Source organism: Tamandua tetradactyla, chromosome 19, assembly GCF_023851605.1.
Source record: "Tamandua tetradactyla isolate mTamTet1 chromosome 19, mTamTet1.pri, whole genome shotgun sequence".
NCBI classification, from domain to species: domain Eukaryota; kingdom Metazoa; phylum Chordata; class Mammalia; order Pilosa; family Myrmecophagidae; genus Tamandua; species Tamandua tetradactyla.
The window spans coordinates 50,469,699-50,494,276 of NC_135345.1; the positions used below are offsets into that span (position 1 = coordinate 50,469,699).

General features: G+C 37.3%; 1 protein-coding gene across 2 annotated transcripts in view; it reads right to left on the minus strand.

Annotated features, from left to right (window-relative positions):
- The window catches only part of CORIN (corin, serine peptidase), a 250,569-nt gene that overhangs the window by 158,758 nt on the left and 67,233 nt on the right, over positions 1-24,578 (minus strand). For both annotated transcript variants that reach the window (XM_077136786.1, XM_077136787.1), the window contains exon 4: positions 15,292-15,499. In XM_077136786.1, coding sequence (XP_076992901.1) covers positions 15,292-15,499 — 208 coding nt within the window. The remainder of the gene's footprint in view (positions 1-15,291; positions 15,500-24,578) is intronic.

The window sequence follows — 24,578 nt, forward strand, 5'->3', positions numbered from 1 at the left end:
ATGCCCCGCACCCATTATGCATAAATAACCCATTCTCCGTGGCCCTGTGCCCCTGTTTCTCTGAGTTGGCATATTGTCTGATATTTCCTATGTAGATACCGTGGGGCTTAAATTTAACATCCTAAATCTATGACAATCTCATTTGTTTTGATATCAGCTTTGTATACACAAGCTATGTTCCTATACCTCTCCATCCCCCCATCCTATTGCAGTTCTTATCTCAAATTACATGTCTATACATTAACAAAACTACTGATTTTTTTCATTCCTTGTTATGCATGTGCCTTTTAGATACTGCAGGAAATAAAAAGTGGAGTTACAAACCAAAAATACAATATTACTGGCATCTATATTACCCATAAATAACCAAATAACCATGTGGTTATTTCCCTCACCACAGCTCTTTATTTCTTCATGCTCTATTTTCCTTTCCTTTCAACCTGCAGAACTCTCTTTGGCATCTCTTGTAGGACCAGTCTAGTGGTGACAGTCTGTCAGCTTTTGTTTACCTGGAACTGTCTTATTCGCTCCCTCATTTTTTGAAAGCAGCTTAGCTTTATATTAGAATATAATTCTAATTATAGAATTAGTGGCTGTAATTTTTTTGCTTTCAGCACATTAAACATGTCATCCTATCGCCTTCTTGCCTCCATGGTTTCTGATGAGAAATCAGCACTTAATCTTACTGAGGCTCCTTCATGCATGACATGCTGCTTCTCTCTTGTGACTTTCAGAATTCTCTTTATCTTTGGCATTCAACAGTCTGATTATAGTATGCTGTGGTGTGCATCTTTCTAAACCTTATTCTGGAGTTAGAGACTGTATTTCCTCAAATAAAATTGGGTCTTTGGCTAACGAATGTGGAAAAAATAGAATAATTGTTACTATGCAATTGCTTACACATCAACAGGCACTGTTCTAGGTGGATCACATGTATTAACTCATTTAATTAACATAATAACTCTATATGATAGGTACTATTATTATTTTCACTAATAAACAAATAAGAAAACTGAGGCACAGCAAAATAAGAGACTTGCCCAAGATCACTGAGGAAGTGAGTATCAGAGCCAGAATTCAAGCTCAGACACATAGATACAAGAACCCATTCTGTTGAACACTTAATTACATTTAAGTCATTTCTTTCAAAAGCACAACTCAAGGTAGGTTCAAGATTTGATAAGCACTTTGTCAATGGAACAATTATATATACGGTGGTTGGGCTGTTCATTCCACAGAAACCTAATTAATCTGCAATGCATCATAGTAATTGTCAAAGGGGCCAAGGAACGCAAGGAAAGGGTAAAGAGGTTCTGCTTTCTTTTCTAGGTGTGAGGCAGCCCACAGTCAAGTTTTAAAACCAGGCTAGGGTTGTCTTTGGCATTCTTCCTTCCTATTTACTCCTTGACCTGGTCCCAGTGTTGTGATCCATTCTGACCACCCCACTCCAGCACCCTACCCGAAGCCACTACCCCTACCAGAAGCCGAAAACATCATCTTCCCTTCCTACAAACTTCAAATTTCCCAGGTGCAGCTGATCTAAACGAGGCTTGCAAAGAGAGAAAACAGATTAAAATAACCCAGGGTCATACCTAACGACAGATGGACACATAACCCTCCCTGAGCTTCCTGTTTCATTAGAAGACTGTTTGCTGAAGCAAATGAATCTCAAATTGATGGAATTCCAGGTACTATTTGAAGGGAAAAAATTATTTCTGCATCCTGGGTAGAGGGAATATCACTGACAAGCTGACCCATACTCGGGGGCCCAACCCTTCTAATTGTTTCCCGTGCCTTTCCTCATTTCCAACCCCACATATTGGTTCATGCAGAGGCCCAGGAGAGTGTTTGCATGTGCTAAAGTTGAAAATGTAACCCAGAAACTGCCTTATCGTTACTGACTCACTGTGGCCATTTTTCTGCAGGAAAGCATCCTTCGACCTTCGCAGGTTCACTGTCTTATCTGGGCCCGCGGTTCACTCATACCAGACTCAATTTCCTCATTTAAAAGTGAGGAGTTTGGAAGAGCTGATCTTTCATAACCCTTTATCACTAACATTCTGTATATCAAAATCCATTCTTTGATACAGTGCTTCTCAAAGGAGCACCAATAATCCTACCGGCTTTGTTAAATTTGAAAAGGTAACAGACACTGTTCTCAAGATTTGTTCTGGGAATATACAGAGACATCCAAATACCATGAGCCCTCCCTTCTGAAAATGGGACCTAAGAAAAAATGTCTAGGTTATTTCTGAATAGCTCTCTTAAGAGGTGTAACCAACCAGGACCCATAAACTTTACATTGCTATGCCAGGACACATGAAATAGTGATGGAGCATTAGCAATTAGCAGCCCTTTCAAACAGTGAGGGAAATAAGGGACCATTTGTTCTTGTTCTGGATGCAATTCAACCACCTGTCACAGGTTGAAGTACTTCGTTTTTCATCACATGGAACAGAGTAGTGAGATTGACCACACTATTTTGGATTATATGTGTCTATATCCAAGCAACAAAGAAACTGACAACTAAAAAAGCAGCCCTCAGTACAAGGAGGAGTAAATTTTAGCTATCAGAATTTTATTTTAGAAATGGAGATTATTTTAAGTTGATGTGAGAAGTACACTGGGTGTTGGGCTAAAACCCCTAACACATTTCAACTAAAGATAAAAGTTAAAAATGCTTACACCACCTTGATAATTATTTGTTAAAGCATTTGGTATAGAAATAATGCAATTATATAGTGATAGTGAAGTTTTTAATGTTTTTTCATTAAGAAGGCTATTCTAAAATATTTTATACATAAAAATGTACATACTACCTATAATATGTATATAGAATTTACCTAACAAAAATGCTGTGATTTATCTATTAAAAAGCTATCAATTTTATTTGCTAAAAGAAGTGCTGATAAGGACATAGAATTTAAATTGTTTGAATAAGCCACAACCACAAAGTAGGCTTAAATGGCTAATGGGTTTTTAAATTTCATAAATCACCTTTTCCTAACTTTTTGCTTTGAACTGCTTTTAGAACTACAGAAAAGTTACAAAAATAGCACAGAAAGTTTCCTTATATCCCTCACCCACCCGCACCTCAAATTAACATCTTACACGATTATAGTATTATTATCAGAACCAGGAACTTAATATTGGTGTAATACCTTCAACCAACTAAGAACCCTATTCAAAAATCACCAGTCTACAAATACCCTGTTTTTGGTTCCAGGATCTCCATTCAGAATCCCACAATGCAGTTGGTCTTCTTTTTTTATTTCTGAAAAATAAACTAGCTTTTAAATATATTAGGAGAGCTCAGAATTTAAAACTCATGAAAAACAGTGTTCTCTTTGTGGGTGGCAGACTCTAAGATGGTCCCCAGTGATTTCCACCTCCCAGTACTCATGCTTCAGTGTAATCCCCTCCCGTTGAGTGTGGGTTGGCCTAGTGACTTGCTTCTAAACAATGGGAGGTGATGGGATGTTACTTCCATGATTAGACTACATAAGACTGTGACTGCTGTCCTATGGCAGATTCTGTCCTTTGCTGGCTTAGAGGAAGCAAGTTGTCATATAGAGGAGACCCATGTGGCAAAGAACGAAGGGTGGCCTCCTGCCAACAGCCAGCTGAAAGCTGAGGCTCTCCATCCAACAGCCCTTGAGGAAATGAAATTCTTCCAACAATCACATGAGCTTGGAAGAGAATCTTTTCCAAGTTAAGTCTTCAGATGAGACCCCAGTTCTGGCTGACACCTCGATTACAGCCTTGTGACAGATCTAGAAAGCAGAGGACTCAGTTAAGCTGTGCCCAGATTCCTGACTCACAGAAACTGTGAGATAATAGATGTGTGTTGTTTGAAGGTCCAGAGTTTGTGATGATTTGTTACACACAACTGATAACTAATAAAACTTCCCTTAATCAGAAACATGTCACTGAACTAAATGAACTATTCATTGATGGGACACACACAATCCTTTTTTTTTAATATGTATTTCTCAATCTGTCTTTATCAGGCTGAGCTGTCCATTGAACAATGCTCACGAAGTCATGATCAAGGCAACCCCTGAGGCTGCAGACTTGACTTAGTCATGAAAAGAATGTTAGTATTGGAAGCAACTAGGAAAATAATCTACTACCACTTCCTCCTCTTACACTGTGATGAAATTGAAACCTACAGAGGAGATTTCATAGCCAGATGCTGTAACTTCAGCCCAGTGGTCTAAAATGCCTCACCTAGAGGGCCTTCTCTCACAAACCTGAGCCCCAGGTAACACAGGATCATAAATCCATCACCATGGCTGGAAACAAACAAACAGACAAAATGCCCAAAACCCACAGATGGTTCGTTCTCTCTATGAAAGCCAAGAGCATCAACTTTATGTCAACACATTCTGGTGACCTCAAGAGACCTCATAAGAGGTCAGGCTTAGGTGGGATATAGATAGGCAGGGTAGAGGTGTCCTTGGTTCCTAGCTCCACAGACAAGGGAATGAAGAATTCTGCAAGCGGATTTTTATATTTTTTGTTGCCTCACATCAGAAGAGAGATAATGGGAGAAGTAATTCTTTTGCTTACATCAGCTAAAACTCTTGAGGTACCAGAACTGTGAGGTACCAGAACTGTCTGGTTTATCATTTGTAACAGTTAGGTTCCAGAAGAAAGGAGATTCCACTAAAGTAGAATCACTGCAGAGCATTTAATGAAGGGGCCAATTACTACGGTGTAGAAAGGACTTCAAAAAACCAATAGGGTTAGTATGAAAGTTTGAAGCAGGGAGCTGTTGGCAACCCTAGTTCAAAGGGGAAGGAGCAGTTACTGGAACTTGGAGACAGTATTGCATCCTTAGTATACACAATCAATGTCCTATAAATATTTATTGAAGGAGTAAATGAACCATGTGCAAAGGATGATTCATTCACTTGCTTGGAATAAAGCTGTCAATAGCCCAGCTGGGAATAGAACCATCACCCCTTAACTCACAACTTAATGTGTTGTATAAGAGCTTAGGCTTTCCCTGCTCTAATGAGCTCTACTCTTCAGGCCAGCAAGTTCTACATGTGATATTCAACCTTCAAGTAATTTCCATGTAAGCAGAAAACATCAATAAAATTTCTATGAATGAAAACCCTACAGATTAAGTGTCTGATTTATATGCCAATAGTAGGCTGTCACCCTTAAAACAGAGAAACTTCAGAAACACTAGCAGATAAACACAGCTGGAATTAAGATGGGTGTGAATAATGTAAAACCAACAACAGCCCCTGAAAAAGAATATAAAATTCATACCCTTCTGACATATATGATCATGATTCTCAATAATATTTGGCATCCTTTTAGGGCTCATGAGATAGAGGATTAACAAATCGCAAAAGAAGCTGTGATTTTTTAAAGTTATTTTTGCAGCTGTTTTGATTTTCACACATCACAAAATGATGCCTTTAAAACAGACCTTTGAATAAAATGAATCATGAATATTATTTCTATATTCTAGTTACATCCATGTGATATCAATGAATTATTGAGGAGAAAAGTAAACAAACTACTCCACTGAGCTCAATGAGATACATTTGCCTGAAACAGTAACATGACAAAACATTTTCAGAAAGATTTGATCTTCCCTGGGGTAATTCTCTAGTTTTACATGTTTGTAAAATAAAAATAATTGGAATTATCAGATTTAGTATTGCCCACATTTTGATCCTTTTGTGATTCATGAAATGAAACCTCACCTATTATTTATTATTTTATATGTAGTGCAAACGAGCAGACTAGAACATCAGTGTTTCCTAATGTTGAAAAGACAACTGTGATACAGCTGATCACCCGAACTAAAGCATGTCTGGCAATATCAGCCGAGTCACTATAATACTTCAATCTTTTTATAATACATACAAAACAATGTACAACTATATAATCAACATGTTTTGAACTATTTACCTAGACATTTAGGAGGCCTCTCTAACTGAAGAGTTTATTCATTTCTTCATTCATTCATTCCAACAAATATTTATGGAGCACCTACCAAGTGCTGAGTACTGTGCTTGATACGGGGTGTGCTGGTGTGAATCTGTTATGCACCTTAGAAAAGCCTATGTTATTTTAATCCAATCTTATGGGGGCAGACCTATGGTTGGGTGGGACTTTTGATTAAGTTGCTTCCAAGAGATGCAACACCGCCCATTCTTAATCCAGGTCAGGTGTGACTACAGCAAGGTGAAAGATGCTAGGGAAGCAGAGAGAGAGCTTTGAAAGCTTGGCAAGTAGTTTAGCTAATGGAAAGTCCTTAAAAGAGTAGAAGCAAGAGAATGACATGGTAAATTTGTGTATTCAAATTATCACTTTGGCAGCAAGGTGGAGAATGGATTAGAAGGTAGAAAGAATGAGTGAAAAGATAAATCCTGCATTTCTGAAAGAGGCAATGCAGTTTATATCCTCTAAGAAATCCACATACCATCATTGAATATTACATCAATAATAGTAGTTACTATTTATTGAGCACTTAGCATTTCCAGATGGTAGACCATGTAGGAGCACTTTATATAAAACATACTATTTAATATGCATAGAGAGGCACACAAATAACCTTATGAAGTGGGTATTATTATTTCCATTTTAGAAATAAAGAAATTGAGTATCAAGAAAGCTAACTAAAGTGCCCAAGGTCTTATAATTGGCAACTGGCAGAACTGTGATTTGAATCAGGTTTTATCAGGTCCCAAGACTCTCAAAAGCATTCTCTGCAATGCCCAGATTAGAATAAACGTTTTTAATCTCCAATAAACAAACTTAATATAGATTTTGGGAAAAGTATAGTGCTTTGTAAGTTCATTTGAGGAAACACATTTGGACACTACCACAATACTATAAAGATTGAGTACACCACTTAATGAGGAAACTGTCCTGTAGTACCCAGGATTGAGTTATAGTCTTTAATCTCTAGTTGTCCAGTTTGATAAAGAATTTTTATTTTATTATCCTAGATATTAAGAATTTCTGCTAAGGACTTAGTAGTAAATCAATATTCTGAAGAAAATTGTCAAAAGCAATATATCAGGTTCTTTATGTTAAGCCCACATTTCACAGGCATGGGAACTTCTCTTTAAAGTATTAGAAGACATGAGTCATGATGAGCAACAGGGTTTCATGAGTATCTTTAAGAAAAGACAACTTAACTTCCAGGCTGAGTTAACCCATTTTAGATTTGATACCATTGGTTCATCTTGGTTTCCTGGGCTACTGAAACAAAATAAACTGGATGGCTTAAAACAACACAGTCTCACAAGTTTAGATTCACAGTTTTAGATTCTACAGGTTTGAAATCAAGGTGTCAGCAGGACTATGCTTCCTCTGAAGTCTGTAGAGTTCTGGAAGTAGTTTTCTGGCAATCCATGGCATAACTCTAGCTCTGCTTCTGTCTTATGATCATCTTCTCTATGTCTGTCTCCTCTATGTCTGGCTACTCTTTTCAAATTTCTTCTCTCCTTATAAGGACACCAGACATTTTGGATTAAGAACCAACCTAATCTAGTTTGACCTTATCTTAACTTATAACATTTTCAAAGATCCTATATCCATATAGGATCACTCATGGAACCAGGGGTTAAGACTTGAGCATATCTTTTCAAGGGACACAATTCAATTCATAACAGTCCACTCCATTCTACATCTCAGTAGCCTTAAGCCATCCAGCATCAACTATATATCCAAAAATCTCTATTGTAAATATTGACATACATATCCAAAAATCTCATCTAAATCAGGTATGTTTATAGCCCATCCTGGGATAAAATGTTTCTCCATCTTTGAACCTGTGAAATTATAAAATAAGTCATCCATTTCAAAATACAGTGATGGGATAGGCATAAGATAGACATTCCATTCCAATTCCAGAAGAAAGAAATTGAAGGGAAAAATGGGGTCATGGGTCATAAGCAAGTCCTAACCCAGCAGGGCAAATTCCATTAGGTTTCTGGTCTTGAGAATAATCTGTGACTCAAAGCTCTTTCCTCCAGGCTGCTAAGGAAGCAGTTCCACCCTCTCTTAACAGCAGGTCTGTGATCACACCCACTCTAAACACTGAAGCAATGGCCCCACCTACTTGACCCAAGAAGGTCCCTTCCATTCAGACCTCGGCATCTATAGTTTCACACTTGGAGCCATTTTCCTTCATTTCATCTCTCTCTATTCCCTTCAGAAAGGATGGCAGTGTTTATTCCAATATAAAATTCTCAAAAAATCTGCCAATCTTCCAGGCACTACACAGGCATCCAAGTCATCAGACAAGAAGGTCCTCTACAGAAATTTTCTCCATAATTGCACCTCCATTTCTGGCTTCTTCCTAGATGGTTCATGATAATCATGAGTAGTAACACACCTAATCTCTTTAGCAATGGCTACCTAACTACACTCTTGGCCCTATTTTCATAGCACAACACAAGCTGAAAATTTTTTAAATCATCAAGTATTCATTCATTTTTACCTAACAATTCATCCTTCAATTTATCTCTTTCCTCTTTTATTTTACTATAATCAGAAGGAAAAACCAGACCACACCTTCTGCACTTTGCTTGGAGATCTCCTCATATAAATATCCCAGTTCATCATTTATAAGTTCTATTTCCTATCCAACATTTGAACATAATTCAGCCAAGTTTTCTGCTACTTCATAACAAGGATTGCCTTTCCTCCAGTTTTCAATAACACTTTCATTATTTCTTTCTACAGCCTCACCAGAGCACATTTAACCTCCATATTTCCACCAACAGTCTCTCCGATGCAATCTAAGATTTACTGTCCTGTACTTCAAAATTCTTCCAGCCTCTATCTTATATATATGTATATATATAGTGGGGGCTGGCAAGTCTGAATTCTGTAGGGCAGGCCAGAGGCTGGAAATTATGGTAAGAGGGATGTTGGAATTTTGAATCTAAATTCCCTAGGATGGAAACTCAGGAAGGAGTAGATGGTGTAGTCTTGAGGCAAAATTCCTTATTCTTCTAGGAACATCCAGTTATTTGTGTTTAAAATCTTTAACTGATTAGAAGAGGCCCACCCACATTACTGAGAGTAATATCCTTTACTTAAAGTTAACTGATTGTAGATGCTAATCCCATCTAAAAAATATTTCCACATTAGACAAAGGTCAGTATTTGACCAAACAACTAGACACCATAACCTAGTCAAGCTGATGTATAAAATTAACCATCACACAGGCCTATTATTTAAACAATATGGGAAAGGGTGATGGCCATACATGAAAAGCACGTGCTGCAATACCTGCTTCCTATTCCAAATGCAGATGCTTTAAATTTATATTGTGTAACAAAAATTCATCCACAAATCTCTACTATTCTCCTGGCTCAAGAATTGTAAATTTATGTCTAGCTATTTGCTAATATTTTTAAGCTATTCTTTATAACCACGTATTTTGGTGGTTTTCCAAATGGATTACCAGTTACATCTGTAAATATTGGGATATATCTCGCTGAATCCATATAGATTATACTCTACTTCAAATAGCCTAAAGTAGAGTTCGAATTATACATATACATTAAAAGCATCTACAATCTTAATTAGAAACTCTTAAAGTTCATTCTTATAATATATAATATAGTTAATGAATATTAAACACCTCAAGGGGATCAGGTTTAAAACTATGCCATTTACATATCTCATTATAATCTTCCAAAATTTAAATTTTAAATGTTATTAACTATTAACTCAAGTAATAGATACAAGGGAAGTTTCCGTTATTTGAATAGTAGAGTGTTTTAGTTTGCTGATGCTGCCAGAAAACAATATACCAGAAATGGAATGGCTTTTATGAAGGGGATGTATTAAGTTACAAGTTTATAGTTTAAAGGCCTTAAAAATGTTCAAACTAAGGCATCCAGAGAAAGATATCTTGACTCCAAAGAAAGGACTATGTCTGTTACATGGGAAGGCAAGTGTCTGGAGCCTGCTGGTCCTTGTTCCAAGTTCCATTCTTACAGCTCTTGATTCTAGTTGTTCTCTAAATGTCTGTGGTCCTACACTTAGCTTCCATGGGTCAAAACTCTGAGTTCTGGCTTGCTTAGCATCTCATGGGAATGCACATGGCAATGTCTGCTGGGCTCTGCATCTCCATATGTCCATGTCTAGGCATCTGCTCTCTTTGTTGGCACACCAAGCATCTCCAGATGTCTGTGTCTCTGTCAGCTCTGAAGCAACTGTGCTTTTCCCAAATGTCTCCCTTTTTAAAGGACTCCAGTAAAATAAGCAAGACCCACTTTGAATGAGTGGAGACACATCTCCTTATAGTCAAAAGGTCACACCCACAAGTGGGTTTGCCCCAAACCACAGCTCCATGGAAGTAATTCAATCAAAAGATCATGCTCACAACTGAGTCAATCTCCATGGAAATAATTTTAATCAAAGGTTCCACCCTAAATAATGGGTCCGGCCTGACAAGTTTGGATTAGAAAAAAGAACATGGCTTTTCTGGGGTATATAACAGTTCCAAACCAGTTCATTCCACCCTCTGGACCCCTAAAAGATATGAGCTTTACTAATGCAAAATATATTCATTCCATCACAATATCACAAAAGCCTTAAACCATTTCAGTAACAATGAAAATACCATTCCAAGTGAAAAACAGTATGAAATCTCATCAAATTCAGTTACAGGCATGGTCTGTCCTAAGGCAAGACTTTTCCTCTGGCTGCTGACATGTGAAACTCAGAACAAGCTATCGGCTTCCAATATACAAAAATAGGACAGTCAAAGGAGAAACATTTCCATTTTCATAGGGAAAAAATTGAGAGGGAAAGCATTCACTGGACCCAAATAATTCTGGAAACCTACGGAGCAAGCTCCATTGATTTCAGAGTCTGAGATTCATCTACAGAATGACATTTCATCTTCCTCAGGGCTCCAGAGAACAGTACTCTCATCCTCTCCAAAGGCTTATACAGTGACCCTGTTCTTTCCAAACATTGGGGTGAGGGTTGAAAGCTTGGAGAACAATGGGGAAATCACCTTTTTCTCAGCTCCACCTTCTCCAAGCATTGGGGCAGCACCAGGGCTCTCTGCCATCTCTGAAGCACACATTCAACTCCCTCAGAACAATGGTGCAGTAGCAAGGCTCTCCCCAATCCCCAAAGAATGTGTTCTAGCATCTCTGAAGCCAGAGGTGGCAACACTTTTCTGCCCACCCTATCTCCAATGCAAACTCACCCTTTCCAAGTGGATGGGTAGGTCCATTCTTCTGGCCTGAAATTTCTTGACTTCAGACTTTAACTTCCATGGTTCTTTCTTTGAAGCAGCTTTTCCTTCAACTTTTCCCTTTTCTGTCCCTTCTAGTACAGGCTGGCAGTGGTTCCATTTGTACAGGTCTCAAAAGGTCTCGCAAGAAACGTGTAAGTTTTCCATGCAGTATACAGGGATCCCACCCATCAGACAGTAGGAGACATCCATAAATTTTTTCTGGATAATTCCATTTCCAATTCTGGCTTTTTCTGAATTGGCTGGCTGGTTCTGTGTTTGTTTCAATCCTCAAATGGGGCACTATTCTCTGGGGTCTTACTTTCTGGAAGCTCAAAATTTTCCAGACCATGAATTTCTGGTTTCTTTGCACCAAGAGTTCAGTTCTCAATTTATCCCTTTCCTCTTACATTTTACTATAAACTGCAAGGAGCAACCAGGCTGCATTTTCCAAGTTTAGTTTGGAAATTTCTTCCATAATGAAATATCCCATTCGTTGTTTTCAAATTCTACCTTCTATCCAACACCAGCACTCAATTTTGCCAGACTCTCTGCCACCTTAATGCAAGGTTCCCTTTCCTTTCAGTTTGCAATGACACATTCATCATTTCTGTCTAAAGTCTCATCAGAGGTATCTTAGAGTACACATTTCTACCAAGAGTCTCTTCAAAGCAATCCAGACCTTTCCTAGTCATCTCTTCACTATTTATCCAGAATCTTCCCCTTATCCATATAAAAAGCTAGTACCAAAATCTGTTTTAGTTTGCTAATGCTATCAGAATGCAATAGATGAAAAATGGATCAACTTTTGTAAAGGGGATTTATTAAGTTACAAGTTTACAGTTCTAAAAGCTTAAAAATGTCCAAACTAAGGTGTCCAGAGATATATGCCTTGACTCGAAGAGAGGCTGAATGGTATCCAGGACTTCTCCATCAGCTTGGAAAGCACATGGCTGGCATCTGAGGTCCTTGCTCCCTATTCATTGCTTTGTGTCTCTGATTCCAGTAGCATCCTCTCAAGGCATTTGTGGGTCCTTGCTTAGGTTCTCTGGGGCAAAATTCCAGGTTTTGGCTTGCTTATGGAAAGGCACATGGTGACATCTGCTGGGCTCTGGTTTCTAATGACATGCCAAGCATCTCTAATCATCTGTGTCTATATCAGCTCTCTGCTCTTTCCATCTCCTTGAGCTCGCCTAAAGACTCCAGTAAACTAATTAAGACCCACCTTACTTAGGCAGAGTCACATTTCCACCTAATCAAAAGTTCCAACCCACAATTGGGTGAGTCACATCTCCATGCAAACAATCCAATCAAAGTTTTCACCCCATCCAATAGGTCTGCCCCCACAAGATTGAAAAAGAACATGGATTTTTCTGGGGTACTTAACATCTTCAAATCAGCACATAGAGGAACTAGCATCATGCATGATTCAGAACATTGAAAAGCAAGAAAAATATGTTTGACTTCGGAATTATTTTTAACAATGCATTTCATTTTTCTTAACTTATTTTATTAAATTTAGCTTGAAGATTCCATGCACACCCTCAATGATAACAGGAAGCACTACTCTGAAAGTTTAAATATAAAATTAAATGTAATAATGAACATAATACTAAAAAATTGGATAAGTACACAAAGGATGCCTAAAAATTAACCATAAATTATTATTCATTATAAGAAAAAGGGGAAAACTCTCATACTAGTGTACTTCTCAGGATGAACCAGACAGGAGAAATATTCATTTTAACTAAAAGTACTCTGAAGATTATTAGAATTCTTTCACCTACTTAACTTAGAACAGATACTGAATTATAAAAAGGAAGAGGATCAAAATGAATTTATAAAGACTATCCTGGAAACTGAATGTGCTCTATTACTGTCTTATTTATGTGCACACATGAGCCCGTAGAGAAATTAAAGTGAAAGATGTAAGCGAAATGTTTGAAATTATGTAAATAGACAGAAGCAGAAATGGAACGAGAGTCCAGTTCCAGCACCTTAAGTATTCCACCTAATTTTCTTCCAATCCAGATATTATTCTACATTTTTGCAATCATTCCTTATGTAGCATTTGTTGGTTAAGAAATATTTTTCTGGTCCCAATTGCATTAGTATAAGTGATTCCTTTTCAGCTATTCCTTTAAAGCTATTGCTGATATTTATCCCAAGACACTACTTCAAGCCCTCTATGTCATTTAATCTTCACATTAACTATGTGCAACTATTGTTCCCATTTTGTAGATGAAGGGGCTGAGACACATGGCTCATAGCCTGCTCTCCCAATCACAGTAGTGGGTTGAATGGTGGCCGCCAAATGATAAATGTCTTAATTCCCAGAATTTGCATGTGTAGCCTTATTAAAAAAAAAAGATTATCTACAGATGTAATTAAGGATCCTGAGATGGCAAGAGCATCCTGGATTGTTTGGGATGATCCTAAATCCAATAACAAGTATCTTTAGAAGAGAAGACAGAGACACACAATGAGAAAAGGTCAATGTGAAGATGCTGACAGAGAATGGCCACACATCAAGCAATGCCTCAAGCTGCCTGGAACCACCATAAAGGGAAAAAGGAAGGAAATGAATTCTTCCCTAGGAGCTCTGAAAAGAGTGCAACCCTGCCAAATTTTGGATATCTGGCCTCCAAAACTATGAGAATAAATTTCTGTTGTGTTAAGCCACACGGTTTGCGGAATTTGTTACCACAGCCCAAGAAAACTACCATACCATACCGCTGTCATTCTAGACACATAAAGGGCCTCTTTACTGCCATCCCATATTTTACCTCATGGAGCAGACTTAACAGTTTTTCTCTCTTTAACAATTCGTCCTGGTGAAACATTTTCCTGACTTCTGTGCCGGTTAACACTTCTTTACTTACTTCTACAGTTTAGATTCTATTCTACATTTTTTCCAGTTAAAATAATGAATGGCTTTGCCCTCTTCAAGGCATATTTTCCACATTAATTAAATCAGTTCAAATAACAGGAAACCTCTTTGAACATGAGAATGCAGTTCATTCAAAACATTACTATTCTGAAAATGTCTTAACAATCTAATCCAGAAAATACTGATGCTACATAAGAACATGTATTTATTATATGCTTTGAAATGAAAAAAGTGTACTTAGCATACTCCATGACATATTTTTCATTGTGTACACTAGATGAAAATTATTTCTAATTCTATTTAATATTGCATTGGATATTCTCTTTTTTGTCCTCTAGCTACTCTTTGCCCTCCTTGCCCTGCTCTGGGTCCAAGTGCTGAGCTAGACTAACCACCCACAGTCTCACCCAAGTCTCATTCAGATGATTTAGATGATGAGATTTGGGACTTTTGAGCTAATGATATTTAGATGAGATTCTGGATCTCACCCATTGCAAGCACATCAATTTTGTGCACATCGTTCTTTAGTTGTGTGTGAGTACATTCAAAGAGAGACACTGGCAGATGCGAGGACAGGTAGAGAAGGAGGACAGGGATTCATCCCTTCCTCTCTCCCGCTGCAAGACTGCAGGGTTGGCAGTGGCTGTGCTTCTAACCTAAGGTCCTAATGCCTGGTGGGACACTCCTTGCTCATGGCTGTCCTTTCTCTGGGTGCCACTTATTCTTTTCCCATTCAAGCTTTGGATGGAACCGCACCCCCACCCCCACCACTAGTCACTAGTGCCTCCACATTGCTTGTTTGTGGAGAATCCAAAAATATTCTCTTCATTAAACTTCCTTCAGTCCCCCATTTGTGTATGTTGTCTGTTTTCTGCCACACCCTAACCAAAAGACCTACTGAGCATCCCAGCTGATAGCATCAGTCCAACATACTAAATAATTTCTTCCCATAACTAAAATTATTCAAGGTTAAAAAAAATTCTAGTTTAAAAGGATTGCAACCAGCTACGGCTGATATGGGTTGTTCATTTTTGTTTTTTGTTTTTCTCTCTCCTGTAACAACAAGAAAAAAGAAAGATGGTAGTTGGGGATTACTTTGTCCCTCTCAGACACTTGTGCTACAATTGAATCTTATCAGTGAGTAATTTGGGTTCCAAAATACCTGTCGTCACCATCATTGATGCACTCAGGAAACGCAAGGCTGCAGCCAAAGAGCATGATATGTTGATAGCAACTGAGGCGGTGGAGGTACATGAAAAACTTGAGGAACTTCTCCGTGTCCATGATTTGGGCAATCGAGAAGAAATGTGTTGGCGTGGTGTGGTATGGCAGCATCTGACATTGGCTGTGAGTGATATTCATACAGACACCTGGGAAGTCAAGACAATGGCATTTAGGAGCAGACACATCAGAATTGTATAGTTATAAACTCACTTGATATGACGTGGTAACTTATTCAAAAGATAAAATGTATCCTGTAAGTAATGATTCTATCTGTGCATGTACATACAATTAAACTTACATATACATACATATAAGTGTGTGTGCATGTGTATTATGTATATTATAATGAAAGCAAGCTACTAATATTTACAGGCTGAAAGAAAGCATTTGTGACTTTGGAAAATATGTGGAAAAACAGGCACTCTAAGACACAGCAGGTGGGAATAGAAGATGGTACTCACCGTTTTGGATCACAGCTGGGCAGAGCTGTACAAAAAAATCTTTAAAACATGTATACCTTTGCCACTGTAATTTATCTCCAGAAATTTATCTTAAAGAAGTAATCATGGTTGCAAACATAGATTTATATACAGAGTTATATATCTCCTCTTAGTTTATAATTTTCAAAAAATAGAAATTGCCTAAACATTTGACAACAGATAACTGGTTTAAAAGTTATGGAAGAAGAAACAGAATATTTAAATTTGCTCTATGAAAGATGCTTTAGAAAGCTATTTAATCACATGGAACAATGTGAGATATATATATATATGTATATATATATATAAAATAAATTAAAATAGCAAGTCACAGAAGAATTTGTATTCCCTGATCATGTTTTTAAAGACACTCAGTTATGCAAGGAATTTCAACTCTGATCCCAACATTCGAGATCAGTTCAGAACTCCTGACTTTCTTCTCTCATAGCAACTCTTCTCCTGGACAAACCATGTCCACAGTTTTCTTTCTTCTTCATTCTAGAAACATGGATGATTGGTCTGACAGAAACCATAATGTTAACACGAGTCCAAATGATGGGATTTTAGATGAATGTTAAATATATTTTCTTAATTTTTTAAACTTTCTTTTAGATTTAACTAAAGATACATTACTTTTGTAAAATAGAGGTAATTAAATTTTGTTACTTTTGTTCTTGCTGAAGCAAACTACTATTTCAAAGCAAAATCTTCAGGCTTTGGAAATGCAGAGGAAGCATGGATTCTATCATTTAAAAAATAAGAAGGAAAACAAGTTCAGGACATCTCTTCTGATGCCTATATAATTTTCAGTCAAAGAACTAGATGGAAAAAAAACTTTACTAAACATAAGGCTAACTCCATTTTAATAAAAAATATGCGTATATTAAATAAGGTTGCATCTCTGATAAAAAAACCAAACATAACCTGAGGATCTATAATACAGAGCAAAAAGTTCACAGCAAGATATTCAACTTTCTGTGTTGAAAGATAGTACTTCTGGTCCATTGCTGTCTTCTCTAGGTCGCCTCCTAAGAACACCTCCTAATTTCGTTTTTCTTTCAAACTGCTCTGAAAATCCCCCTAAGCCCTGTAGGGGGCCTTTCCCAAAAGACCAGATTGTAGCTATTAGCTCAAAGAATCTCACACTTTATGAGAAGACATTGTTCTGTATTGTTACATGCTACTTATTGATCACCCGACATGTGCTGAGCTCAGTGGGGCATGATCAAAACATGGTTTCCACTTTCAAACGCAACCAACGGCATTTGGAATTTCTCTGTCTGCTAGTTCCTGGAACAGATGTAGCAAAGAATCTCAGGGTACAAAACTTTCTTGGACATCATCAAATTCAAAACACAAAGTGTGAGATGATGGTATGGTAGCCCATTACAAACTCTGGGATCTGTCCTGTAACAACTTGTTGAAGAGTGCTTTGAAAACTATTGCTATTTTCTTTCTTTGCTTTGTATATATGTTATATCATACAATAAAAAAGTTAAAAAAAAAAAAAAAAAGAACTGGATGAAGACAACAGAACATTAAACCAAGCAGGGTCCTCCTGAGAGCCCTGCTCAGCCAAATTCCACATTTTAAGTTCTGTTAGTTGTTGCCCAACTTTATGCTGCCAAACATGCTAACTGGGATTGTGTTTAGTGGAAGTAATAGAACAGTCTAATTAAATAGAACAGTCCAATTAAAAGTTGCTTACACACACACAAATACAAAGTGGGAAAGGAGAGAATTCAAAAGGAAGACAATTCCAAATAAAAATATGCAGACAGAATACAAATAAATACATATATACAAGGATTCAGCTTCATATACGTGCTGGGGTGGGGTGATAGAATAGTGGCTGGTGCAGCTGATACTATCCTGGAAAGCTTCATAAAAGATGGCACTCAAGTCATGTAATGAGGGAAGTTAGAACACATTTCAGCATGGTACAGCCCTATAGACAGGAGAACAGTACAAACATTAGGCTTCAAAATGACATAATTATGTGTATTGTACTATAAGCAGAGAAGCCTGCTTATAAGAGCTGAGAATAATTTTTTTATGTGTGATTCATTTGTATAAAATACAATCTCGAGAAAACATGTATGAAGCAACACCCTTATTCCAGGCACCAAAAGGTATTCAGAGTCTCTCATTCACAATTATCTCATTTTTAAACCCAATGAAGTGATATCATATCTATTTTATACATGAGGAAACTCAATTTCAGAAAAGTTAAGAAACGTTTCAGGGATGCATAGTTATTGTGTGTAAATTTCAGACTAAGACTGATGGCTTCTGAATAATTTCCATTTGGAGACATCCTAAGCTAAAGAGAGGGGAGTTATGTTAAAAACAGTTCTTGGAGAGGATAATTCTTTATGCTTATCAAAAGAAGAGGCTAAAAAGCATGTAGATAAATCACTTTCTCCCCAAAGACTGGGGTTCTAGGTCTGGCTTCCAGTTATCCTTGGTTCTTCTTTCACACGATAAGCACATGGTGACATCTCCTGGTCTCCTCCTTCTCTTCCAGGTTCCGTTTCAGCTACCTGCACCCTGTGATTTTTTCTCTCTTTGTCTGAATTTCCCTCTGCTCATAAAGGACTCCAGTCCATTAAGACCCATCCTGATTGAGGAGACCTACACCTTAACTGAAGTAACCTCATCAAAAGTTCCTACTTACAAAGGTCCACACCCACAAGAATGGATTAACTTGAAGAACATGTTTTTCTGGGGTACATACAGTCCCAAACAGATACAAAAGGTTATCAGCTTTTGGGTTTATACACCTGAGAGAAGAAAATGTTTGAAGCTATTAGGCAAGGAATCCTCCCATCTAGCCCAAGAAAACACTGAATAGTAACAGATCATGTGAAAGAAGATAAAGAAGAATAGCTGTACTATTTTCATGGCAGTGTGTATGCCATGGCAATTTTACATTTTCACGGCAAGCTAATTTCCTTGGGAAGAGAGAACCTATACTCAGGAAATGATAAAATAATAGTATAACAGCTCAGAAATAAGGTCCAAATTAATTAATATATTCTTAAATACTGAGGCCTCTGTGCCAGTTCAAAAGGATTCATGTACCCTAGAAAATCATGTTTTAATCCTAATCTGTTTTGTGGGAGCAATTGTTTCTTTTAATCCCTATTCAGTAATGTAGGTTAAAATTGATTAGGTTATCTCCATAGAGATGTGACTCACCCAATTGTGAGTATTAACTTTTGAATAGAGAGAGATGTGACTCCACTCATCTCAGGTGGGTCTTGGTTAGTTTACTGGAATCCTTTGAAAGAGGGAGCATCTTGGAGAGAGTCCCTTTTTAGAACAACGAGATAGCCAAGAAAATAATAGAGTCCATCAGCCAGAGACCTTTGGAGACGAAGAAAGAAAACGTCCTTGGGGGAGCATCATGAAACAAGAAGCCTGGAGAGAACGTGAGCAGACATCTCCATGTTTGCCATGTGCCTTTCCAGTTGAGAGAGAAACCCTGACCTTCATAGGCCTTTCTTGAATAAAAGTAACCTCTTATTGGTGACTTAATTTGGACATTTCTATAGACTTACTTTAATTTGAACAATTTCATCACCTTAGAACTGTAAACTTGCAATTTATTAAATTGCCCTCTTTACAAGCCATTCCATTTCTGGCATATTATATTCCAGCAGCTAGCGAACTAGAACAGTCTCTATTTGCATAACAGTTTCACAGTTTTCCAAAGCACTATCACATATTATAAAATTGAATCCTAATCCTAATACTATAATTCATACTCTCACATTAGTGATGAAACTAAAGCTCTCGTAGGTAAGTGGATGGATGGATAGATGGATGGATGGATGGATGGATGGATGGATGGATGGATGGATGGATGGATGGATGGATGGATGGATAAATAAGTAGGTAGCTTGATATATAAAAAGTGATTTGCAGAAGGAAACATCGTAACAAAACTGGGACTGATACTGAGGTCCTCCAGCTCTTACGGCCACATTCTGCCCCCTGAACCACAGCTGTTGACAGCATAGCAAACACCAGAAGAATTCAAAAGAGCAAGAAGTTACTATAGGGTGAGTGATTAGGGAATACTTTAATGAAGAGGAAAAATTCATTTTGGTGGTTGAAAGATAGATAAGGTTTGGGTTGGCAGAAGGAAAAAGGGGTATCCTTGTTAGAGAAAATTACACTACAAATACTGGAAAACATTACAGCATGTGGAAGCAAAAGACTTTAAAAAAAATCTATTCTGGACATAAGAGTTCAATAAACTTAGCTGAGACTTTGCAAACACCCAGCAAATATGAAAGAGAATTACACTCTCTTGAATCTTGACTTCATAGCCTTTTAGATTCAAGTAATTGTGTTGATTTCCTATCATACCTCCTGCCTCTACATGTGTCAAAAATAATTTTTTCTACAATGATCCATTATCTTTGACACATGTAATTTTAGCATTATATTTTGCACATTCTCACCGTGAACAAGGAGTTTTCATAAGCCAGCTAGCTGCATGCTGTGCGCCATGTGAAGTCGTTTCTCTGTGGGGAAGCACACATTTGGAAATGGGTTCATCTATTGTTGCTGCTGTATCGAACTCAACTTTTATAGGACAGAACAAAGTTCATTTTCCTTCCCTAAGGAAGAAGTTTATTTTTCCTTCCCTAAGAACTTACTTACTACAGCAATTAATAGAAATTAGAAGTCAAGGCCAATATGTCAGAAAATGTAAAAAAAGTAATTAAGCATAGCGTTCCTATAGACGTCATTATTAAATTCATGTGTCCTTCCCCCCCCCCCCCTCCTTAATTACAGCTATTTCAGCTTGGCAAGTGGGAAGTAAACCAAAGCATAGATCTGAAGGAGAACAAAACACTGTAAGGTCTGGTGAAATAGAAACACTTAATCTTATTATTTCCTCAATTCTAAGACAGCATTGCTGGTAAAACATCCACTGATTTATTAACAAATTTTCAGGTTATACATCAATTACAAGACACATTGCAATTAGAAGAAAAAATGAAAATATGAAAAAAAAAAGTGCTGCTTGGAACTGAGGGGATGTATTATTGATGCTTTTTTGTTTTCTTAACCTGACAATGATTTTCTAGATCAATCTAAGGCTTTCTCTGCCCATATCACATGGCTAATATCTCTAGACTCAAGAGTTAGGGAATGTTGGAGGGAATTTTCCTGTGTTCATTTGGAAGTTACGATAAATTCTGTTTTGTCTATTTCTGGGATTAGGCAATGTGGAGGTAAAATTCCTTATTAGCGCAATCACTTTTTAAATACAAAATAAACTTAAGAATAAATGGTTAATGCTTCTAAACTAACATAGACTGAGCTGAAGGTCGTGAGCAGCTAATATTAAAATGATGATACCTATAGCCAATCTTATTTAGCAAAGTACCAGGGTAGTGGTTAAGAAAAAGTGAAAATTTACTTACTGAGTAATTTACTTACTCATTTCCACACTGAGTTCTTTTTTTTCTGCAGTAAGTTTTTAAATTAATGATTTTAACAAGTCACATTTTCTATCATCCCTTACTTACTAATGATCACACTTGCAATCAGTATAATTTATTAAATATAATTTATTATATTATATATTTTATATATTATATAATTCAATTATGTATAAGTAAACAAATATAATATATTAAAGTATTTGATACTTTTTCTCTAACACCTTAACAAGAAACCTCAATAACCTTTCAGATTTCCTTCATACAACAGCACATTTAATTGAAGGGCTACTAGCAAGAGTTTCATTGCATCAGAAGGCAATATTCTATTAGAATACAGTTAGTTTGCCCTAATTTAATTAAATTGACTCATTTTAATTCGTAAATTTGTCTTCCTAGGGCACACCCATAAATCTCCTGCATTTGTCTGTCTTACTTCCAGACGCTGAGAATTCTGTGTGACCATAAAGAGAGAGTTCTTTGTACAAAACCCTTTTTGGTGATTTATGAAGGAAGTTTATGGCAGGTTTGCCTTTCTCCACATTTTCCTTTTTATTTCTCTCTACCAGTCTGTCATTAATTTTGTTGCTGTTTCTCAGAGTATATCTGTTATTACTATTTATCATTTTAAATCCTAGCCTTTTTCTGGTTACACTGTTTGAATGTTCTCACATTCACCACTTTTGTCTGCATGCTTTGGTCTTCAATATTTGCTGATCAATGCTAACACTCCTGGCATTGTTCTCAGCCCTTTCACAAAAATTAACTCATTTAGTCCTCCCTGAAAGTCATTATTCCTGTTTCACAGCTGAGGAAACAAGGTTAAGTGATTCCCAAGCTTCACAAGGAAATGGCAAAGCTAGAATTCTATTCAAATCATCCCATCCCAAGTCTAAGTCTCTTTCTACCAACAGCTGTCCCCATAATCCAAATATTATAGTTTATACCATGGCTATGAGTGGGACCATAAGTTTTGTCTTAGTTTGCCAGAGCTTCTATCACAAATACCACAAACTTGTTTTAGTTTAATAGCACGAATTTATTGGCTCACAGATTGGAAAGTTAGAAACCCAAAGTCAAGGCATCAGCAAGGTGATGCTTTCTCCCCAGTGTCTGTAGCATTCAGTGGTTGGCTTATTTATGCCTTAAAATTCCTTAGCATGCATCTGTGCTCCTGTCACGTGGCACTCTCTCTCCTTGCGTCTGTTCTTCCAGTTTCTGCTGATGTCTGGCTTCTCCTACGTGACCTTCTCGGATTCTAGGCTCCGGTTTGTTCTCTTTATTAGGCTTCCAGCAATACGGAGTAATTCAAGTGGCTATAACTTAACTAAAAATAACGTCTTCAAAAGGTCCTATTTACAAATGGCTTCACACCCGTGGGTGTGGGGATTAAGATGAGGAATATGTCTTTTGAGAGGGTACATCACTCAGCCTACCACAAGTGCCATGGAGATAATAAGTGGGGTCAATGTTTATTCCGCTCCTGCTAAGTGCCAGCCACGGCTCCAAGTACAGAGCAGCCCTTACCAAACAAAACAATATCCCTGACCTGGTGGAATTTATAGTCTAGTCAGGAGCAGACAGAAAACAAACAAACACAAATAATCAAAAGGATATTTTGTGTGGCATTGGTAGACCCAGTCACGATCCTAACACTCAGCAGGAACCAAGATACGCCTCTTTATGGGCCGACTAACATCACAACCAATCTGTTCTTAAAACTGGGCTAAGGTCTACCATTTTGAAAATAAATCCCTCTTCTAAGAAACATACCAGAATTAAATATTCAAGCAACATGAACATAATAAAATTCTGTTGCCAAGAATCAACTTGACCTAGCATTTTGATTTTCAATAATTTACTTCCATGTTCTGCTTTGTTCTTATTGAATCCTGTCTTCATTTAACTTATTGTAAATTTAAGTTGTCATCACTTCGAATTTACTGAGGGTTCACAGCTCTCCAATAGGAACATCAAAGGGAAGCAGCAACACTATGTCAATTATAGCAGTTAAATTGCCCTGCAGGGTTAGGGAGCCACAACAGAGGCTGCTTCAGAAAACCAGCCTTCTCCAGGGACAGCACGAGTTCCTATAAGCATCCCATCCAAAGCTGCTCCCAAGGTCTCTTCATAGCATCATCCTATTTTATTTACATTAGAGTATTATTAGTACTAACTAATATTTTCTTGTTTATTTATTTGCTTATTCTCAGTATTCTCTTTTGGGGGTTTAATTAAGTGCCCCAGAAAAGTTGAAGTTCTACCCCTGATCCTGTGGATGTAAACCCAGGGGTAAACAGAACATTTGAAGTTATTAGTTAAGGTGTGGCCAAACCAAGGGAGAGTGAGCCTTAATCCAGTATTGCTGAAGTCCTTATGAGCAAAGGAAATTGGACATGTAAAAAGAAACCAGAGAAGGAGACAAGGAGACAGATGCTAAGCAGCAAAGCAGAGATTGAGTCAGCACCAGAATAGTACAAACTTTGAAGAAAACATAGCCTGCTGATACTTTGATGTTGGACTTCCTGTCTCCAAAACTGTGAGACAATAAATTCCTGTTTAAACCAACCAATTTGTGGTACTTTTCATAGCAGTCCTAGCAAATTATGACATCCTCCCACGTGTGAATAAGGAGATTTTCTTATCACTAGAACATCACTAGGGTCTTGAATTGTAAGCACCCAATAGTTATTCATTGTACGAATGAGAATATTTGATGGGACAAATTCTTTGGGACAAACTCTTCCCACCAAAGTATTTCTTATTAAACGATATGGAAGTAGATATGAGAAAGCCAGGCTCTCTGAGAATCAAGAGCTCTGGTACTAATACTAACTAATATTGCTAGTGGCTGTTGTTCTTAAACCTCTTGAAGTCTCCTCATCTGTACCTTGAAAAGAATAACAATAATGTTAACCATAAGGTTGAAAGGATTAAATTTGGTAATGCAAGTAAAGCATTGGGAGCCTACTTGCCCATCATTAATGTCCAGCTGATGTTAATTGAAAAGTGTAGATACCTTCAGCAATAAAGAAAATACAGAGTTGGGAGAGAGGATGGGGGAGATAGGTTTACTTTGCAGTAAAAGCCAAAATAAAGTATCAGTATTTATTCAAGTTGTCTCTAAATTCAAAAGGTATTTTAAGTTTTTATTCCATTTAGTATTTGTATAATGAAATGAAACCATTTAAAGCTGCGGGAATAGATAAGAGATTTTCAAGTACCTTCTAGCATGGATGCTTGTGAGGCTCTTTATTCACAGCATCTTATTTCATCCTCCCCCA